General features: G+C 41.9%; 1 protein-coding gene across 1 annotated transcript in view; it reads left to right on the forward strand.

Moving 5' to 3' along the window:
• Positions 1-17630, forward strand: part of opn4xb (opsin 4xb) — a 30281-nt gene extending 12651 nt beyond the window's left edge. Inside the window, exons 2-9 of the mRNA XM_021605184.3 lie at positions 8901-9034; positions 9532-9735; positions 10005-10176; positions 12744-12905; positions 14762-14869; positions 15061-15223; positions 15857-15979; positions 16326-17630. Coding sequence (XP_021460859.2) covers positions 8901-9034; positions 9532-9735; positions 10005-10176; positions 12744-12905; positions 14762-14869; positions 15061-15223; positions 15857-15979; positions 16326-16718 — 1459 coding nt within the window. The 3' untranslated portion in view covers positions 16719-17630. The remainder of the gene's footprint in view (positions 1-8900; positions 9035-9531; positions 9736-10004; positions 10177-12743; positions 12906-14761; positions 14870-15060; positions 15224-15856; positions 15980-16325) is intronic.
• The last annotated feature ends 241 nt before the right edge of the window (positions 17631-17871 follow it).

Genomic DNA, 17871 nt, shown 5'->3' on the forward strand with positions numbered 1-17871 from the left:
AACCCACTCTACCACCAAGGCACCTGCAAGTTCCCAAACATTTCTGGAGGGAATGGCCCTAGTCCTCACCCTCCGATCCAACAGGGCTCTTCGCTGGCCATGGCAGAACACTGACATTCCTGTCTTGCAGGAAATCACACACAGAATGAGCAGTATGGCTGGTGGCATTGTCATGCTGGAGGGTCATGTCAGGATGAGCCTGCAGGAAGGGTACCACGAGGGAGGAGGATGTCTTCCCTGTAACGCACAGCATTGAGATTGCTTGCAATGACAACAAGCTCAGTCCGATGATGCCGTGACACACCGCCCCAGACCATGACGGGCCCTCCACCTCCAAATCGATCCCGCTCCAGAGTACAGGCCTCAGTGTAACGCTCATTCCTTCGACGATAAATCAGAATCCGACCATCACCCCTGGTGAGACAAAACCGCGACTCATCAGTGAAGAGCACTTTTTGCCTGTCCTGTCTGGTCCAACGACGTTGGGTTTGCGCCCACAGGCTACGTTGTTGCCGGTGATATCTGGTGGGGACCTGCCTTACAACAGGCCTACAAACCCTCAGTCCAGCCTCTCTCAGCCTATTGCGGACAGTCTGAACACTGATGGAGGGATTGTACGTTCCTGGTGTAACTCGGGCAGTTGTTGTTGCCATCCTGTACCTGTCCCGCAGCTGTGATGTTTGGATGTACCGATCCTGTGCAGGTGTTGTTACACGTGGTCTGCCACTGCGAGGATGATCAATCAATGAAATGTATTTATTTATAAAGCCCTTCTTACATCAGCCGATGTCACAAAGTGCTGTACAGAAACTCAGTCTAAAACCCCAAACAGCAAGCAATGCAGGTGTAGAAGCACGGTGGCTAGGAAAAACTCCCTAGAAAGGCCAGAACCTAGGAAGAAACCTAGAGAGGAACCAGGCTATGAGGGGTGGCCAGTCCTCTTCTGGCTGTGCTGGGTGGAGATTATAACAGAACATGGCCAAGATGTTCAAATGTTCATAGATGATCAGCAGGGTCAAATAATAATATTCACAGTGGTTGTTGAGGGTGCAACAGGTCAGCACCTCAGTAGTAAATGTCAGTTAGCTTTTCATAGCCGATCATTCAGAGTATCTCTACCGCTACTGCTGTCTCTAGAGAGTTAAAAACAGCAGGTCTGGGACAGGTAGCACGTCCGGTGAACAGGTTCTATCAGCTGTCCGTCCTGTCTCCCTGTAGCGCTGTCTTAGGCATCTCACAGTACGGACATTTGGAATTTATTGCCCTGGCCACATCTGCAGTCCTCATGCCTCTGTGCAGCATGCCTAAGGCAACGTTCACGCAGATGAGCAGGGACCCTGGGCATGTTTCTTTTGGTGTTTTTCAGAGTCAGTAGAAAGGCCTCTTTAGTGTCCTACGTTTTCATAACTGTGACCCTAATTGCCTACCATCTGTAAGCTTCTGCACCGCAAGAATACGACCAAGGGAGGGTCCGAAAACGCATTGCCGATACTGTCATCGGATCTTAGAATGTGCCAATGTTCGTGAACGATTCCCTTAATTTGTTCAAAGCACTTTTAATTGGGGGTAGTAAGAACACAATAATGCTTCTTTTTGCACGACTGTCCTTGAAAGACATCATGTCTCAATTTGTTTTGGATTTGATCAATGGCAGTACTAATATGACCATTTGTGTACCCCCTCTACTTGAATGCAAATTCCTTCGATTCAACAGAATTTGCTGTAGGGCAAACTGTTTTTCAATGGAAGTGGGCGACAGCTATCAGCCCTCAACAAACTGTTACAATCAGTATATTTCCTGTAAAGATCAGTGGATAGAACATTTTCCTAACACAAGATCAGAATATCAAGGAAACTGATTTGACGTGTGTCAGATTGCATAGTAAATCTCAGGTGCTCAGAACAAGAGTAAAAGCATGGAACGCCTGGAGCTGTTTTGCATCACCCCTCCATAGAACAAAAATATCATTCATGTACCAACTCCAAATAATAACGTTAGGCAAGAAAATATTTTTGAGAGGATTGAGAATGGACTGTTTCTCCATGTAACCCACATTCAAATTAGCATAGTTAGGAGCCATGGGGGATCCCATAGCAGTCTGAATAATAATTTATAAAGAAATAATTTAGAAACATTAAGTAGTTGTGTGTGAGTACTATTTAAGCTAATGTTATAATGCATGCACGGACGGTAGTTCATTAGGGTCACGTTGCAGTAGAAAATGTTCCATGACTTAAATACTGCCTTCATGTGGAATATTTGTGTATAACGACTCAACAATAACTTACATCCCACCTTCTTCCACAAAGCATAGCTAGCTAGCTACCTAGCTAAGTAAAGTTCATAGTCAACACCAAACTTTGGGAATCTGCCACGCTGCTAATTTATAATACATCATGCAATGGGCATTGTTACAGTTGACCTTTCATGTTTTTCAAAGGCAGCTTTTCCAATTGAAACGTGTGCTTTAATGAAAGGGAAACAAAGATCATGGTTTTCTCTTCCCTGAAAGTAAACAGATGGAGTCACGTGCAGATTTTAACTATAAAAGGCCAGCAAATTGATAGGATGACCTCCTATAAGTATCTTGGGATTTGGTTAGATGAAAAGTTGAATTTTAAACAGCATATTGATAACTTGACCAAGAAACTCAAGTCTATAATCACTGCCAAAGGTGCTTCAACAAAGTACTGAGTAATGGGACTGTATTCAGACCCCCTGACTTTTTCCACATTTTGTTACTCTACAGTCTTATTCTTAAATGGATTATATAGTTTTTTTCCTTCATCAATTTACATACAATACCCCATGATGACAAAGCAAAAACAGACATTATTTTGCCATTTTTCCTAATGTAATAAAAATAAACAACTGAAATTAATCATTTACATAAGTATTCAGTCCCATTACTCAGTACTTTGTTGAAGCACCTTTGGCAGTGATTATAGACTTGAGTCTTCTTGGGTATGACGCTACAAGCTTGACAGACCTGTATTTGGGGAGATTCTCTCATTTTTCTCTGCAGAGCCTTTCAAAACCTGTCAGGTTGGATGGGGAGAGTCACTGCACAGCTATTTTCAGGTATCTCCAGAGACGTTCAATCAGGTTCAAGTCCAGGCTCTTGCTGGGCCACTCAAGGACATTCAGAGACTTGTCCCAAAGCCACTTCTGCATTGTCTTGGCTGTGTGCTTACGGTTGTTGTCCTGTTGGAAGGTGAAGCTTCGCCCCAGTCTGAGGTCCTGAGCGCTCTGGAGCAGGTTTTCATCTTGCTCCACTCATCTTTCCTTTGATCCTGACTAGTCTCCCAGTCCCTGATGCTGAAAAACATCCCCACAGCATGATGCTGCCACCACCACCATGCTTCACCATAGGGATGGTGCCAGGTTTCCTCCAGATGTGACGCTTGGCTTTCAGACCAAAGAGTTCAATCTTGGCTTCATCAGACCAGAGAATCTTGTTTCTCATGGTGTGGTCTGAGAGTCTTTAGGTGTCTTTTGGCAAACTCCAAGCAGCTCTCATGTGCCTTTTTATGAGGAGTGGCTTTCATCTGGCCACTCTACAATAAAGGCCTGATTTGGAGGAGTGCTGAAGAGAGGATTGTCCTCTGGAAGGTTCTCCCATCTCCACAGAGGAACTCTGGAGCTCTGTCAGAGTGACAATTGGGTTGTTGGTCACCTCACTGACCAAGTACGTTCTCCCCAGATTGCTCAGTTTGGCCGGGTGGCCAGCTCTAGGAAGAGTCTTGGTGGTTCCAAACTTCTTCCATTTAAGGATGACAGAGGCCACTGTGTTCTTGGGGACCTTCAATGCTGAATAAATGTTTTTGTACCCTTCTCAAGATCTGTGCCTAGACACAATCCCGTCTCGGAGTTCCATGGACAATGCCTTCGACCTCATGGCTTGGTTTGTGCTCTGACATGCACTGTCAACTATAGGGACCTCATATAGACAGGTGTGTGCCTTTCCAAATCATGTCCAATCAATTGAATTTACCACAGGTGGACTCCAATCAAGATGTAGAAACATCTCAAGGATGCTCAATGGAAACAGGATGCACCTGAGCTCAATTTCGAGTCTCATAGCAAAAGGTCTGAATACTTATGTGAATAAGTTATTTCTGTATTTTTTTTATATACATTTGCTAAAACTTCTAAGACCTTGTTGTCACTTTGTCATTATGGGGTATTGTGATGTCATTATGGGGTATTGTGATGTCATTATGGGGTATTGTGATGTCATTATGGGGTATTGTGTGTAGATTAATGAAGAAAAGGTTTTATTTAATCCATTTTAGAATAAGACTGTAACGTAACAAAATGTGGAAAAAGTCAGGGGGTCTGAATACTTTCCGAATGCACTGTAAATGAGATTGTTTTCAACACATCAACTGTTTCAGACGATTTATTTTTAACCAAACAAGATAAATAAACATTCAATCAGTACTGAGTGAATTAACAACAAAAACTGTGCAACGAAAGCTTTCTGTCATCACCAGATTGTCCAGTTAAATAGTGTGTTGACAAGTTGACATGTTTATAACAAGGTTCGTAGTTTAATGGTCAGTGTCACTGCCTTCGGAACTGAAGGAGGGTACATTTGGACCATTCTCTTTAGTGTGTAGTTTTGACTCACAGTGCTTATTTTGTATTTATTAAAATAACCTTTGGGTTCATGGAGTGGCAGCCAAGTGGCAGTGAGTGTGTTGGTGGTGTGTTTTACTGTGCGCATCTTCCTAGAACGAAGGAGAGACCAGCTCTCAGACCCTCAAGGAAGAAAGAGGTCGTTGCTCTCATCCGTGAGATGCACGCCGTCCCTACAGTACTGCCCAGGGACACTGTGCTATATGTCAGAGTGACGGATTGAGGGCGTGCGCCTGTCTCAGAGAAATGCAAGCTGGCCCATGTGGAACTGACAAACAACTTATGCCAATTCAAATGCACGCTCATGGTACTTCGCACACTATCAATAGTTAAAATAAATGTTCTGTTCCAAATCTGTGAGTACTCCCACCTGTTTTCATATTTACTGTTTACTGCCATTTATTAATGAAGACAATTATTTTACTGGAGTTGGACAGCTGTGTACAGCATTACTTAGGACATTTGTAGCTGAAGTTTTGTATTCAAGAATTTAGAACACCTATCCAGTTTCAGATTTGTAAATATGTCTATAATTATTTTGCACTTGTCCAATGACTGTATTTTACAGCCGTTTCTCAACAGTTTGTCATTTGTAGCAGTGTTTCTATCAGGAGTTATCAAAATTGCTCTTGATGATCCACAGCGTTATTCACACTTTTCTGTTCAAACCCAGTGCTACCACACCTGATTCTACCACTCAGCTGTTCATCGAGATCTCAGCTGTTCATCCAGACCTCAGCTGTTCATCCAGGCCTCAGCTGTTCATCCAGGCCTCGGCTGTTCATCCAGACCTCAGCTGTTCATCCAGGCCTCAGCTGTTCATCCAGACCTCGGCTGTTCATCCAGACCTCAGCTGTTCATCCAGGCCTCAGCTGTTCATCCAGACCTCAGCTGTTCGTCCAGGCCTCGGCTGTTCATCCAGGCCTCGGCTGTTCGTCCAGACCTCAGCTGTTCGTCCAGACCTCAGCTGTTCATCCAGACCTCAGCTGTTCATCCAGACCTCAGCTGTTCATCCAGACCTCAGCTGTTCATCCAGACCTCAGCTGTTCATCCAGGCCTCGGCTGTTCGTCCAGGCCTCGGCTGTTCGTCCAGACCTCAGCTGTTCGTCCAGACCTCAGCTGTTCATCCAGACCTCAGCTGTTCATTCAGGCCTCAGCTGTTCATCGAGACCTCAGCTGTTCATCCAGGCCTCAGCTGTTCATCAAGACCTCAGCTGTTCATCGAGATCTCAGCTGTTCATCCAGACCTCAGCTGTTCGTCGAGACCATGAACTGGGCTTGAACAAAAAAGCCTGCATAAACCTGTAGCTTGTCAAGAGCAATTGTGGCCATCCCTGAATTGTAGTTACAAAGTTGACTATATCTGATGAATGTACATTTGGTTGTACTTTTTATATTTAGTGATAACTCACCTTTTGTTTACAGGTAATGCAGTACTAGGCCTTTTTTCAGTAAACTATAAGGTACATTTTCATGTAAATAGTTAATGGGTACATGTTGATTATGTGTGTATTTTCCAGGAGTTTTCTTGGTTGTCTTAATAGAGGTCAGGGAACATTTTCCCAGTTTACTCCATATTGGCTTAAATGGGTTTCTGTTTTTTTTTTGCTTCCCTCTGGAAAATCAGCTGTTAATATGAACTAAAATACAAATAACTACATTGTTTCTGTTGCCATTTGTCATGATTGTGTACTTATACTTAACTTTTATTGCTGTTCTATGCTGTATTATAATGTTGTATTAATAATGTTGCATAATCACCTTCCGGTGTAAAAACCACGGAAATTAAAAACAAAAAAAATACATTTTAAGTGACAATAGGCATTGGTTTGAAGCCGAAAAAGAAAGGAAAGTCATGAGCACAATGGCTATTCCACCCATGCTCTACCAAGGTTTTCCAGCACACAGCTTTGACCTACTACAGTAGCTACTGTATGTCGGTATTGTACTTCAAACTATGTGTAGGCAGGTTGCTTAGGATTCAAACCTTGTCAAACAGCCTAATTTGGTATTTTATTAGGATCCCCATTAGCTGTTGCAGAAGCAGCAGCTACTCTTCCTGGGGTCCACACAAAACATGACATAATACAGAATTACATAACACAGAACATCATTAGACAAGAACAGCTCCAATAGGGGAAAGGCGTTGTGATGAAGTGTTGCTTTACTTGTTTTTTGAAACTAGATACAGTGCCTTGCGAAAGTATTCGGCCCCCTTGAACTTTGCGACCTTTTGCCACATTTCAGGATTCAAACATAAAGATATAAAACTGTATTTTTTTGTGAAGAATCAACAACAAGTGGGACACAATCATGAAGTGGAACGACATTTATTGGATATTTCAAACTTTTTTAACAAATCAAAAACTGAAAAATTGGGCGTGCAAAATTATTCAGCCCCCTTAAGTTAATACTTTGTAGCGCCACCTTTTGCTGCGATTACAGCTGTAAGTCGCTTGGGGTATGTCTCTATCAGTTTTGCACATCGAGAGACTGACATTTTTTCCCATTCCTCCTTGCAAAACAGCTCGAGCTCAGTGAGGTTGGATGGAGAGCATTTGTGAATAGCAGTTTTCAGTTCTTTCCACAGATTCTCGACTGGATTCAGGTCTGGACTTTGACTTGGCCATTCTAACACCTGGATATGTTTATTTTTGAACCATTCCATTGTAGATTTTGCTTTATGTTTTGGATCATTGTCTTGTTGGAAGACAAATGTCCGTCCCAGTCTCAGGTCTTTTGCAGACTCCATCAGGTTTTCTTCCAGAATGGTCCTGTATTTGGCTCCATCCATCTTCCCATCAATTTTAACCATCTTCCCTGTCCCTGCTGAAGAAAAGCAGGCCCAAACCATGATGATGCTGCCACCACCATGTTTGACAGTGGGGATGGTGTGTTCAGCTGTGTTGCTTTTACGCCAAACATAACGTTTTGCATTGTTGCCAAAAAGTTTTGGTTTGCCAAAAAATGTTGGTTTCATCTGACCAGAGCACCTTCTTCCACATGTTTGGTGTGTCTCCCAGGTGGCTTGTGGCACACTTTAAATGACACTTTTTATGGATATCTTTAAGAAATTGCTTTCTTCTTGCCACTCTTCCATAAAGGCCAGATTTGTGCAATATACGACTGACTGTTGTCCTATGGACAGAGTCTCCCACCTCAGCTGTAGATCTCTGCAGTTCATCCAGAGTGATCATGGGCCTCTTGGTTGCATCTCTGATCTGTCTTTTCCTTGTATGAGCTGAAAGTTTAGAGGGACGGCCAGGACTTGGTAGATTTGCAGTGGTCTGATACTCCTTCCATTTCAATATTATCGCTTGCACAGTGCTCCTTGGGATGTTTAAAGCTTGGGAAATCTTTTTGTATCCAAATCCGGCTTTAAACTTCTTCACAACAGTATCTCGGACCTGCCTGGTGTGTTCCTTGTTCTTCATGATGCTCTCTGCGCTTTTAACAGACCTCTGAGACTATCACAGTGCAGGTGCATTTATACGGAGACTTGATTACACACAGGTGGATTGTATTTATCATCATTAGTCATTTAGGTCAACATTGGATCATTCAGAGATCCTCACTGAACTTCTGGAGAGAGTTTGCTGCACTGAAAGTAAAGGGGCTGAATAATTTTGCACGCCCAATTTTTCAGTTTTTGATTTGTTAAAAAAGTTTGAAATATCCAATAAATGTCGTTCCACTTCATGATTGTGTCCCACTTGTTGTTGATTCTTCACAAAAAAATACAGGTTTATATCTTTATGTTTGAAGCCTGAAATGTGGCAAAAGGTCGCAAAGTTCAAGGGGGCCGAATACTTTCGCAAGGCACTGTATAATGTTTATTTGAGCAATATGAGATGGAAGGAAGTTCCATGCAATAAGGGCTCTATATAATACTTTACGCTTGACAATGACATCATTGTGGAAGCACCTCTTCTAAGAGTATGAACTAGGCTGTTTGAGAAGGTTTGAATCCTAAGCAACCTGCCTACACACGGTTTGAAGTACAATACCAACATAGCTACTGTAGTAGGTCAAAGCTGTGTGCTGGAAAACCTTGGTAGAGCATGGGTGGAATAGGCATCGTGGTGCTCATGTGAATTTCCTTTCTTTTTTTCAGCTTCAGACCAATGTCTATTCTCACTCAAAACATTTTTGTTTATAATTTGTATGGGTCTATGCCATTTGTGTGCTCATGGATTTGAAATGTGGTAATATACAATAATATATAATAACAACGTATTCCCACCTACCTGTGTTACAGTAATAAGAAACTGCGTAATCTGCCCAACTACTTCATCATGAACCAGGCGGTGAGCGACTTCCTCATGGCTTTCACACAGTCGCCCATCTTCTTCATTAACTGTCTCTATAAAGAGTGGATTTTTGGCGAGTACGGTAAGTCATTATCCCCCTTTCTCTCATTTTTTTCACCGCACCATCTCAATCATTGTTTGTCATATAGTTCAAAAGAATTGTGCAAAATTTACCATAAACCTCATTATAATCTAGCAGCTGGTGCAACTTTTCTCCTACAATGTTCGCTATAAAGAGACTACTATTTACGTATTGCTCAGTTTACTAAACTCTAGTTAGATAATCGTCTCCTAATAATGTACATTGTTGAAAAATAATTTAAATAAAATTTACCGGTGAGATTATGAGGTTGATGGTATTTCTTTGCACAGTTATTTTTTTTACACTACAAAAATGTTGCCCAATTGTATTCAGCCACCATAGTAGACGGTGACAGTGAACTCCCAAAGAGGAACACAAAACATTATTTTGATGCTATTTGTTCATGTTTGATAATTGATCATTTTCTAATCAACGGTTACAATCTGAATCTCTGAACATTGTTGGTTTTGACCTGCATTGGAACTGTGTGTCTGCAGGATGCAAAATGTATGCCTTCTGTGGGGCTCTCTTTGGCATCACCTCCATGATCAACCTGTTGGCTATCTCCATAGACCGCTACCTGGTCATCACCCAGCCCCTCAAGGCCCTCGGTCGGTCGTCAAGGCGTCGGACCACCCTGGCAATACTAATGGTGTGGCTTTACTCTTTTGCCTGGAGTTTTGCCCCACTCATTGGCTGGAGTAAGTCCTTTCACCAACAACTCAAATTCACATCCTCATATGCTAAGAAGTAAATGTAAAAATGTATGATTGCCAGGCTGATGGGATCGAGGGTCGCTGGCACCAATATTTTTGCTGTTGTGATCTCGAGCAAAGCGTTTAACCACTAAAATGCGCCCAACCCATTAAAATAAGCATCTATCCTATCCTATGCTATCCTATGCTATCAAGACATCCAGTACCTGCCAGGACTTACACTGTGTGTATTTGTTTTGTATCGGCTCTTACAGGCTCCTATATCCCAGAGGGCCTCATGACTTCCTGCACTTGGGATTATGTCACATACACGTACGCCAACCAGAGCTACACCATGATGCTGTGTTGTTTTACCTTCTTCATCCCACTGGGAGTCATCTTCTACTGCTACCTCTTCATGTTCCTGGCTATCCGCACTGCCAGCAGGTGGGACTATTGTGCCAGTTTCTTGGGTGGCACAACACCACTAATCATAACAATCATGTTATTTTTTTATTTTACCTTTATTTAACTAGGCAAGTCAGTTAAGAACAAATTCTTATTTTCAATGATGGCCTAGAAACAGTGGGTTCAGAGGGTTCAGGGGCAGAATGACAGATTTGTACCTTGTCAGCTCGGGGATTTGAACTTGCAACTAGTCCAACGCTCTAACCACTAGGCTACTCTGCCGCCCATCATATTATAACTGAGAAGCCACACTCTCTCAGGCTGGGACATCTAAATCCACCCAAGACATTAAGCCTAACCATTAACCTGTCCCTAAACCTAGCCATGTTTTGTGACATGTAACGAATATGTAATTAGATAACTAACGAACAACTAATATGTCAGCTTATACTGTAACTACAAATGGTTACACAATGGTTATTCTAGCATACATTATGTCCACCCACATCCACCTCGATGAAGGCTAAGAATATATCTGCTAATGTATATGTAACATGGAAACGTTATGCCACGGGACACTTTAGGATCATAGACGATCACTATAATCAGGATGAATTATCAGGATGTTCACAGTGCTGGGCATTCATCTCATAGACGACCACTATAATCAGGATGAATTATCAGGATGTTCACAGTGCTGGGTATCCATCCCATAGACGATCACTATAATCAGGATGAATTATCAGGATGTTCACAGTGCTGGGCATCCATCTCATAGTGTGGTCATAATACAGAGGACATCCCGAGTTTATTTGTTCTTTAAACCCTGACGACAACAAAAAACATTGACAGTATTACATAACATGGTTACATGTATGTCATGTAAATACTCCGGCAATGCCCCGCCGTAGCTAATCAAATGCCATGCTTCGAAACAGTCAGGGAGTGAAATGCCAGCTATTGCTGCTTCACCTCCTTCCACACCAGTGGCGGTCTGTGCCGTTTAAGATGAGGGAGGACAGTTTTTTATTTTCATGAGCATGGCCTTATTAAGCAATATGGCACAGAGGAGAGGGAGACAGTAAAGAAAGTAGTGATCAGAGACTTGGAGTGAGATTAGTAGGCTGTCAGCCTCTAGTAAAGATGAGGTCAAGCGTATTGCCTGCCTTGTAAATTGGAGGTGATTGGGAAAGGGGAGGTCAAAAAAGGCTAGAAGGGGAAAGAAAGAGTTGGAAAGAAATTAATCTAAGGCAGACGTCGGGAGGTTGAGATGATTCCACATGGGTTGTGTGCGCAGGGTACACTAAATTAGAAGGGTTGCAGCCAGTTGGTGGAGAGCGTCTGTAAAGCCTACAGGGAAAGGAATTAACAGGTATAGAAAACACACACATAATTACCAAAGCTACAAAAGAGCAAAGTGAGAACAGAAAATTACTAGGTACTCGAGTGAGAGAGTGGTGTGGAGACCTCCTCCCTTACCTTCCTCGAACAACTCAGCAGAACCGTCTTTGTTTTGGCGACGGTCTTAGTTTTGCCAACGAGGCCGCCGATTACAGCTGAGAAAGACTGAAGTGCTAACACTAATTGCTGATTGCCTAGAAGAGGAGAAACCACTCCCTCTTCCGTTATAGTTTTACCAAAACAAGTAACAAATTGCCCTGCCCCTTAATCCGGATTGATGTGTTACCAATCATTTGCAAGTTATGAGCAGTCAGCAGTTCACACACCAAGTAGGACACTGGGAAGACAGGCAGCACTTAAGTAGATGGTCCTAGCTGGCAAAAAGACAGCACGAGACAACAACCGATGAAGAACAAAAATTATAATTTACTTGTCAGTCCTCTAGATACAGAATGAACCTACTGGGCAAATACTAAGAGCACATTGTCCATAACCTTTAGAAAGGTAAGCCTGTGGTCTGAACAGATAATCCAGAAGTTCTGCTCATTCCTATAATTTGTAGGGAACACAACGTATAATCTATACTTGGCATGTAGGTTTCTCAGTTATGGGTGGCACAATTTGGAACGTGGGGGAGGGTAATGGGCAGGGTATATGCAAATTAAATACTTGTACTATTACTATCGTTAAAAAACTTTACTGTTTTTGCAGACTGTAGTATTTTTGCTGACATTACTGTAATATTTACTACAGTGTATTTTTGCGTATAATACTATTGTATTTACTATAGAATTTTACGGTATAATACAACCAATGGCGGCTGGTGGAAGGAGCTATAGGAGGATGAGCTCATTGTAATGGCCCGGAATGGAATCAATGGAACAGTATGAAAAACATCAAACATACGGAAACCACGTTTGACTCTGTTCCAACTATTATATTCCAGCCAATACAATGAGCCCGTCCTCCTATCGCTCCTCCCACCAGCCTCCACTGAATGCAACATCCTCTAGTAAGTTCTACAATTGATTGAGGGATACTACAGAGTGTAGTATATTATTCTACAGTATACTACAGTTTACTATAGAATTCCATAGTAAGTACTGTAGTATTCTATAGCAAACTGTAGTATTTTTTTTAATGTGGGTTGTCCTTTGTGTCATTGTTTCCAGCTAACAGCCAGGCTCCTCTGTTTGTTCCTGCAGGGAAGTGGAGAACTTGGGGACACATGTGAGGAAATGCACACTGATCCAACAGAAGAGCATCAGGAATGAGTGGAAGCTGGCCAAAATCGCCTTTGTGGTCATTGTTGTGTATGTGCTGTCCTGGTCGCCGTATGCCACCGTCACCATGATCTCCTGGGCAGGGTAAGTATATACAAACTATATAAAAGCTTGGGTGACCTCGACTAACCTGTACCCCCGCACATTGACTCGGTACCGGCACTCCCTGTACATAGCCTTGCTATTGTTATTTCATTGTGTTGCTTGTTGTTAAATTTTTTACTTTAGTTTATTTAGTAAATATGTTCTTAACTCTATTTCTTGAACTTGCATTGTTGGTTAAGGGCTTGTAAGTAAGTATTTCACTGTAAGGTGAAATGTTTACTTGTATACGGCGCATGTGACAAAACAAATTTGATTCGATTTATTTTATTTTATTTGACATATACAATACCGTTGAAAAGTTTGGGGTCATTAGAAATGTCCTTGTTTTTGAAAGAAAACCAGCATCCCGGAGTCGGCTCTTCACTGTCGAGGTTGAGACTGGTGTTTTGCTGGTACTATTTAATGAAGCTGCCAGTTGAGGACTTGTGTCTCAAATTGAACACTCTAATGTACTTGTCCTCTTGCTCAGTTGTGCACCGGGGCCTCCCAATCCTCTTCTATTCTGGTTAGAGCTAGTTTGCGGAGTTCTGTGAATGGAGTAGTACACAGTGTTTATACGAGATCTTCAAGTTTCTTGGCAATTTCTCACATGAAATAGCCTTACTTTCTCAGAACAAGTATAGACTGACAAGTTCCAGAAGAAAGATCTTTGTTTCTGGCCATTTTGAGCCTGTAATCAAACCCACAAACGCTGATGCTCCAGATACTCAACTAGTCTAAAGAAGGCCAGTTTTATTGCTTATTTAATCAGAACAACAGTTTTCAGCTGTGCTAACATAATTGCAAAAGGGTTTTCTAATGATCAATTAGCCTTTTAAAATGATAAACTTGGATTAGCTAACACAACGTGTCATTGTAACACAGGAGTGATGGTTACTGATAATGGGCCTCTGTAGATATTCCATTAAAAATCTGCCATTTCCAGCTACAATAGTTATTTACAACATTAACAATGTCAACACTATATTTCTGATCAAATTTATGTTACTTTAATGGACATAAAAAAATTGCTTTTCTTTCAAATACAAGGACATTTCTAAGTGACCCCAAACTTTTGAACGGTGGTGCATATCTACAATGGCTATATGTAATTATTTTGGACATCATCTAATGTAGCAATGTCCAGGTTTCCAAGATACTAGTGTAGCCTGGATGTACCGTGTGTGGACGGCCATAGATCATTACTGTAATATATTTCTAGAGCTACTGGATGTACCGTGCGTGGGCATGTTTGTCTTACGTTGTCATTTTGATGAACATGCCTTGAGGGGTATTTTTATTTTCACTAGCTTTACATTCAGATCATTCTGGAGGTATTCTGCACTTTTCAAGATTAGATTTACCACCAAACTTGGCATTTCTGTTCTTGTTTCCAAAAATGTGGGGGGATTTTCTTGTTTTCTATAATCTTGGGAATTCATTCCAGCCCCACCGCCCCTCTCTCTCTGTCACCTCTCTCATTTCCAATATATCTCTGTCACCCCCAAAAAGTTCAAATACCCCCTCCCCCCCCCCCAAAAAAAAAATAAAAATATATATATATATATATATATATATAAAATTGAAATATTTAAATTAATACATTCAACAACTAGATAACTAACCTCTTCTCTTCGTTAATTGAATGAAATTGTCCTGAAATCTTCAGCCATGTGTTTTCCCCCATTACTACTGAGACAGAGGCTTTGTTGTATAACATTGAAATACTTCTCTCCATCTGTACTGGAAGGTACATAAACCCTGGTCCAGCTGTTGATAGATGTTTTGGATAATCCCAACACTGCCTTCGTTACTGGATAATGGAGAGATGACTTACTTGTCTTCTGTCTTTTCAGACACGCCAACATTCTATCACCCTACTCCAAAGCCGTACCTGCAGTTATAGCAAAAGCCTCTACCATCTACAATCCTTTTATTTATGCCATTATACACACAAAGTACAGGTAAACTACTGTGTGTTACGAAAATCCAATTCATGAATGAATGAATAAATAAGCAAACAAATGACTGAATGAATGAATAGATGTGTTTTATCAACCCTGACTAGGAAAATTCACTTTGCTCTGTGCTACTGTAAAAAAATCAAAATAAATACGTGTTTCAAGTGTTTTTTGGTCCTCCGTGTCATCTACAGGGCCACGTTGGCAGAGAAGGTGCCTTGTTTGAGATGTCTGTCACCGAGAAAGGACAAAAAGGACTTCAACAGCGAGTCATCCTTCCGAGATTCCACTATCAGCAGGCAGTCGTCCGTCTCAAGGACCCATTTCTGCGCCACATCCTCCATCTCCTCCAGTATGGTAAGGTGTAAGCTGAAGCTGGGTCAGTTGTGCATTTCCCCCATGAATGGTTAAGGTTATGATTGTGGGAGGGGAAGCTGATCCTAGATCTGTACCTAGGGGAAACTTCACCCTGGAGCTAAAGTAAGATCAATGGCGTAGGTTTGACTTCAGGTCAACATTATCATTGTCAATATTATCATTCCCTCTGGCAGAACTTCACTGTAAACTACTGGCATTCAAAAACCATATGAGATCGAAGCTCTACATTGTTACAAACAAATGTTCAGATGGATCCCAAAAAACATAAACAATGGGGTAATTTAACTTTAGACCAAAATAGAGTACACAGGGTCAATGTTTAAACACTTCAGTTTAAGGAGGAAGGACCCTGTTTATTACCAATATATTAGAATGGGGGGTTTTCTGTTGCTGTAGGTGAAACAAATTAAATGTTGTCTAATATGAGCACTGATCCCAGACAAGGCATTGTGCCATGTGTATCTTTTCTTGGCTCGACCCTGCTGCTACCCTCACAGGCATCTCAGAAGAATCCTCTTTGCTTTTTGAAGATTATGGCTCCCTAAGGTTTTTCTTGTCAAAAGTTGAGAAAAAAACAGTTGAACTAAATCCATATATGGTTCCTAACCACAGGTGTTTGGGGATGTGGTGCTGGATCCTCCAGAGCGTAACAACTCCTCCTTCAGAAGCACCTCGTCCTTTAAAATGCCCAAAGACAAATGTTGCAAGACCAAGATTATTTGTGCTGCAGAGAAGGTGAGAGAGCAGAGATACTTGCGGTGTTGTTAGCCTTTTATTTTGCTATTGGTTTGGTATTTCTCCTCAGTCATTGAACATCGTGTTGTGACCACACATTGATCTGAATTGTACTACTTGATTGGTGGACATTGTGGTGCCTTTATGCCGTTTAGAAAACATTTTATCCAAATATAGTAGTACACACATTTTTTTTCCTCATATGGGTGGCCCCAGCGGGAATCAAATCCACAACCCTAGTGTTGCAAGCACCATGCTTTCCCAACTGAGCCACACGGGACCACATGAAACCTCAGCCCTGTATTTACTGTCGTCATGACCATGTATCTGTGTATCTGTGTTTCAGCCCAGCCGCGCACTGAAGGAGTCTATGAGCGCCAGTGAACACGAGGTAGTGTCTGGCTCCGTCTGCATGGCAGCCGCCCCCCTGCTGCTCTTATCGAAGAGGAGCCAGAGTGTCCAGCTAACCAATGGAGGAGAGACGACAGAGAGAAAAAGCGGCAGCGAGCGCAGGAGCACCTTGGACTCCCCTAGTTTACGAGCCCAGCTTTCTCACATCTCCAGTATCCCGCAAATCATCATCAGCCCAACGTCGGAGAGCAGCTTAATATCAGATGACAACTTGTCCTTAGTGGAGAAGCAGGGAGCCATGATGAGTCACGAGGAGGGAGAACTGCTGGTGGGCCTGCGGAGCTGTTCTTCAGAGCTACTGGAGTCAGTGGAAAGATTCCTCTCCTGAGTTCACATACAAACTCTAAACTATTTGTCTGTGTCCCAAATGGCATCCTTTCTTTCCTTCTTCTTCTCTTTTCTAATACTGATCCAACCAATCCATTCCACCCAGCCTCTTTTTTTAAACAGACTTTGAGAAGGAGACCAAGCTAAGCCCTAGGCAAGATCTGTCTGTGCTTCAATGAACAGAAGGGAGAAAGAAACCCAGGAAGGGCTGATTCTGGTGTGCTCTGGTCACAAGAAAGTGTTGCCGGGTAGAAAGGAATATTAAAAACCACCTGATCCATCCCCAACCACTGTGATTAACATCCTACTTCCTGCTGTTTGTTTTCATGGCACCCTTCATTCAGGGGATCTATGATGGTATAGTGGTTCCATAATGTATATTGAATAAGAAAGAAGGCCTTTATAGTAGCAAATAGAACTAACATCCTCATGCCAATGGACCAATGTTGGCGATGAGTGTTAATAAGCTATGGACATTAAAGTCACAATCTGGAGTCTGTTTTAAAATAATAATACATTGCATTCATAACGCACATTTCATTTAAAAAACTATCTCTAAATAAAAACAAGAGACATAGACAAAAAAGGACACATCTAGACAGGGCAACTGACACAAAGAACAAAGCTCACGCTAGAAAGGGCCAGGACAACAAGCAACGCAGCTATATCTAGGAGGGTGTTGAAGCCATTGAAAGGGGAGGGCGTAGCTAAATGTGACCACTCCCAAAATGCATGTGGTTATGGTCTGACAGTCCATGAGATCGACACGATGGTTTTAAATATATTTTGAAGATATACATTGTTACAAACAAATGCTCAAATGGAACCAAAAAAACATGAACAATGGGGTCATTTTACTTTAGATTTGGGTTAAGATAGGTGAAGTCAGCTGTAGTGAGCTCACAAAAATAAATTAAGCAACTCGCAAAAGTTCTATTCTTCCATAATCAACGGGCAGAGTTCATTGAATTGACTATTGAACATTAGGACATGTATCACAGATTTGGCCTTTAATGGACATTCCAGAATCTAGACATTGGGAAAAGAAGGCACACAACAAAATAATTCCGGTCAAACTTCTTGCCTGTATCCGATTGGCTAAAGGATCTTACGTGCCCATTGCATTGAGTTTGTTGACCACAGCTTCCTTTATC

This window comes from Oncorhynchus mykiss, chromosome 6 (genome assembly GCF_057628025.1).
Source record: "Oncorhynchus mykiss isolate SJ-2025 chromosome 6, ASM5762802v1, whole genome shotgun sequence".
In the NCBI taxonomy this organism is placed as follows: Eukaryota; Metazoa; Chordata; class Actinopteri; order Salmoniformes; family Salmonidae; genus Oncorhynchus; species Oncorhynchus mykiss.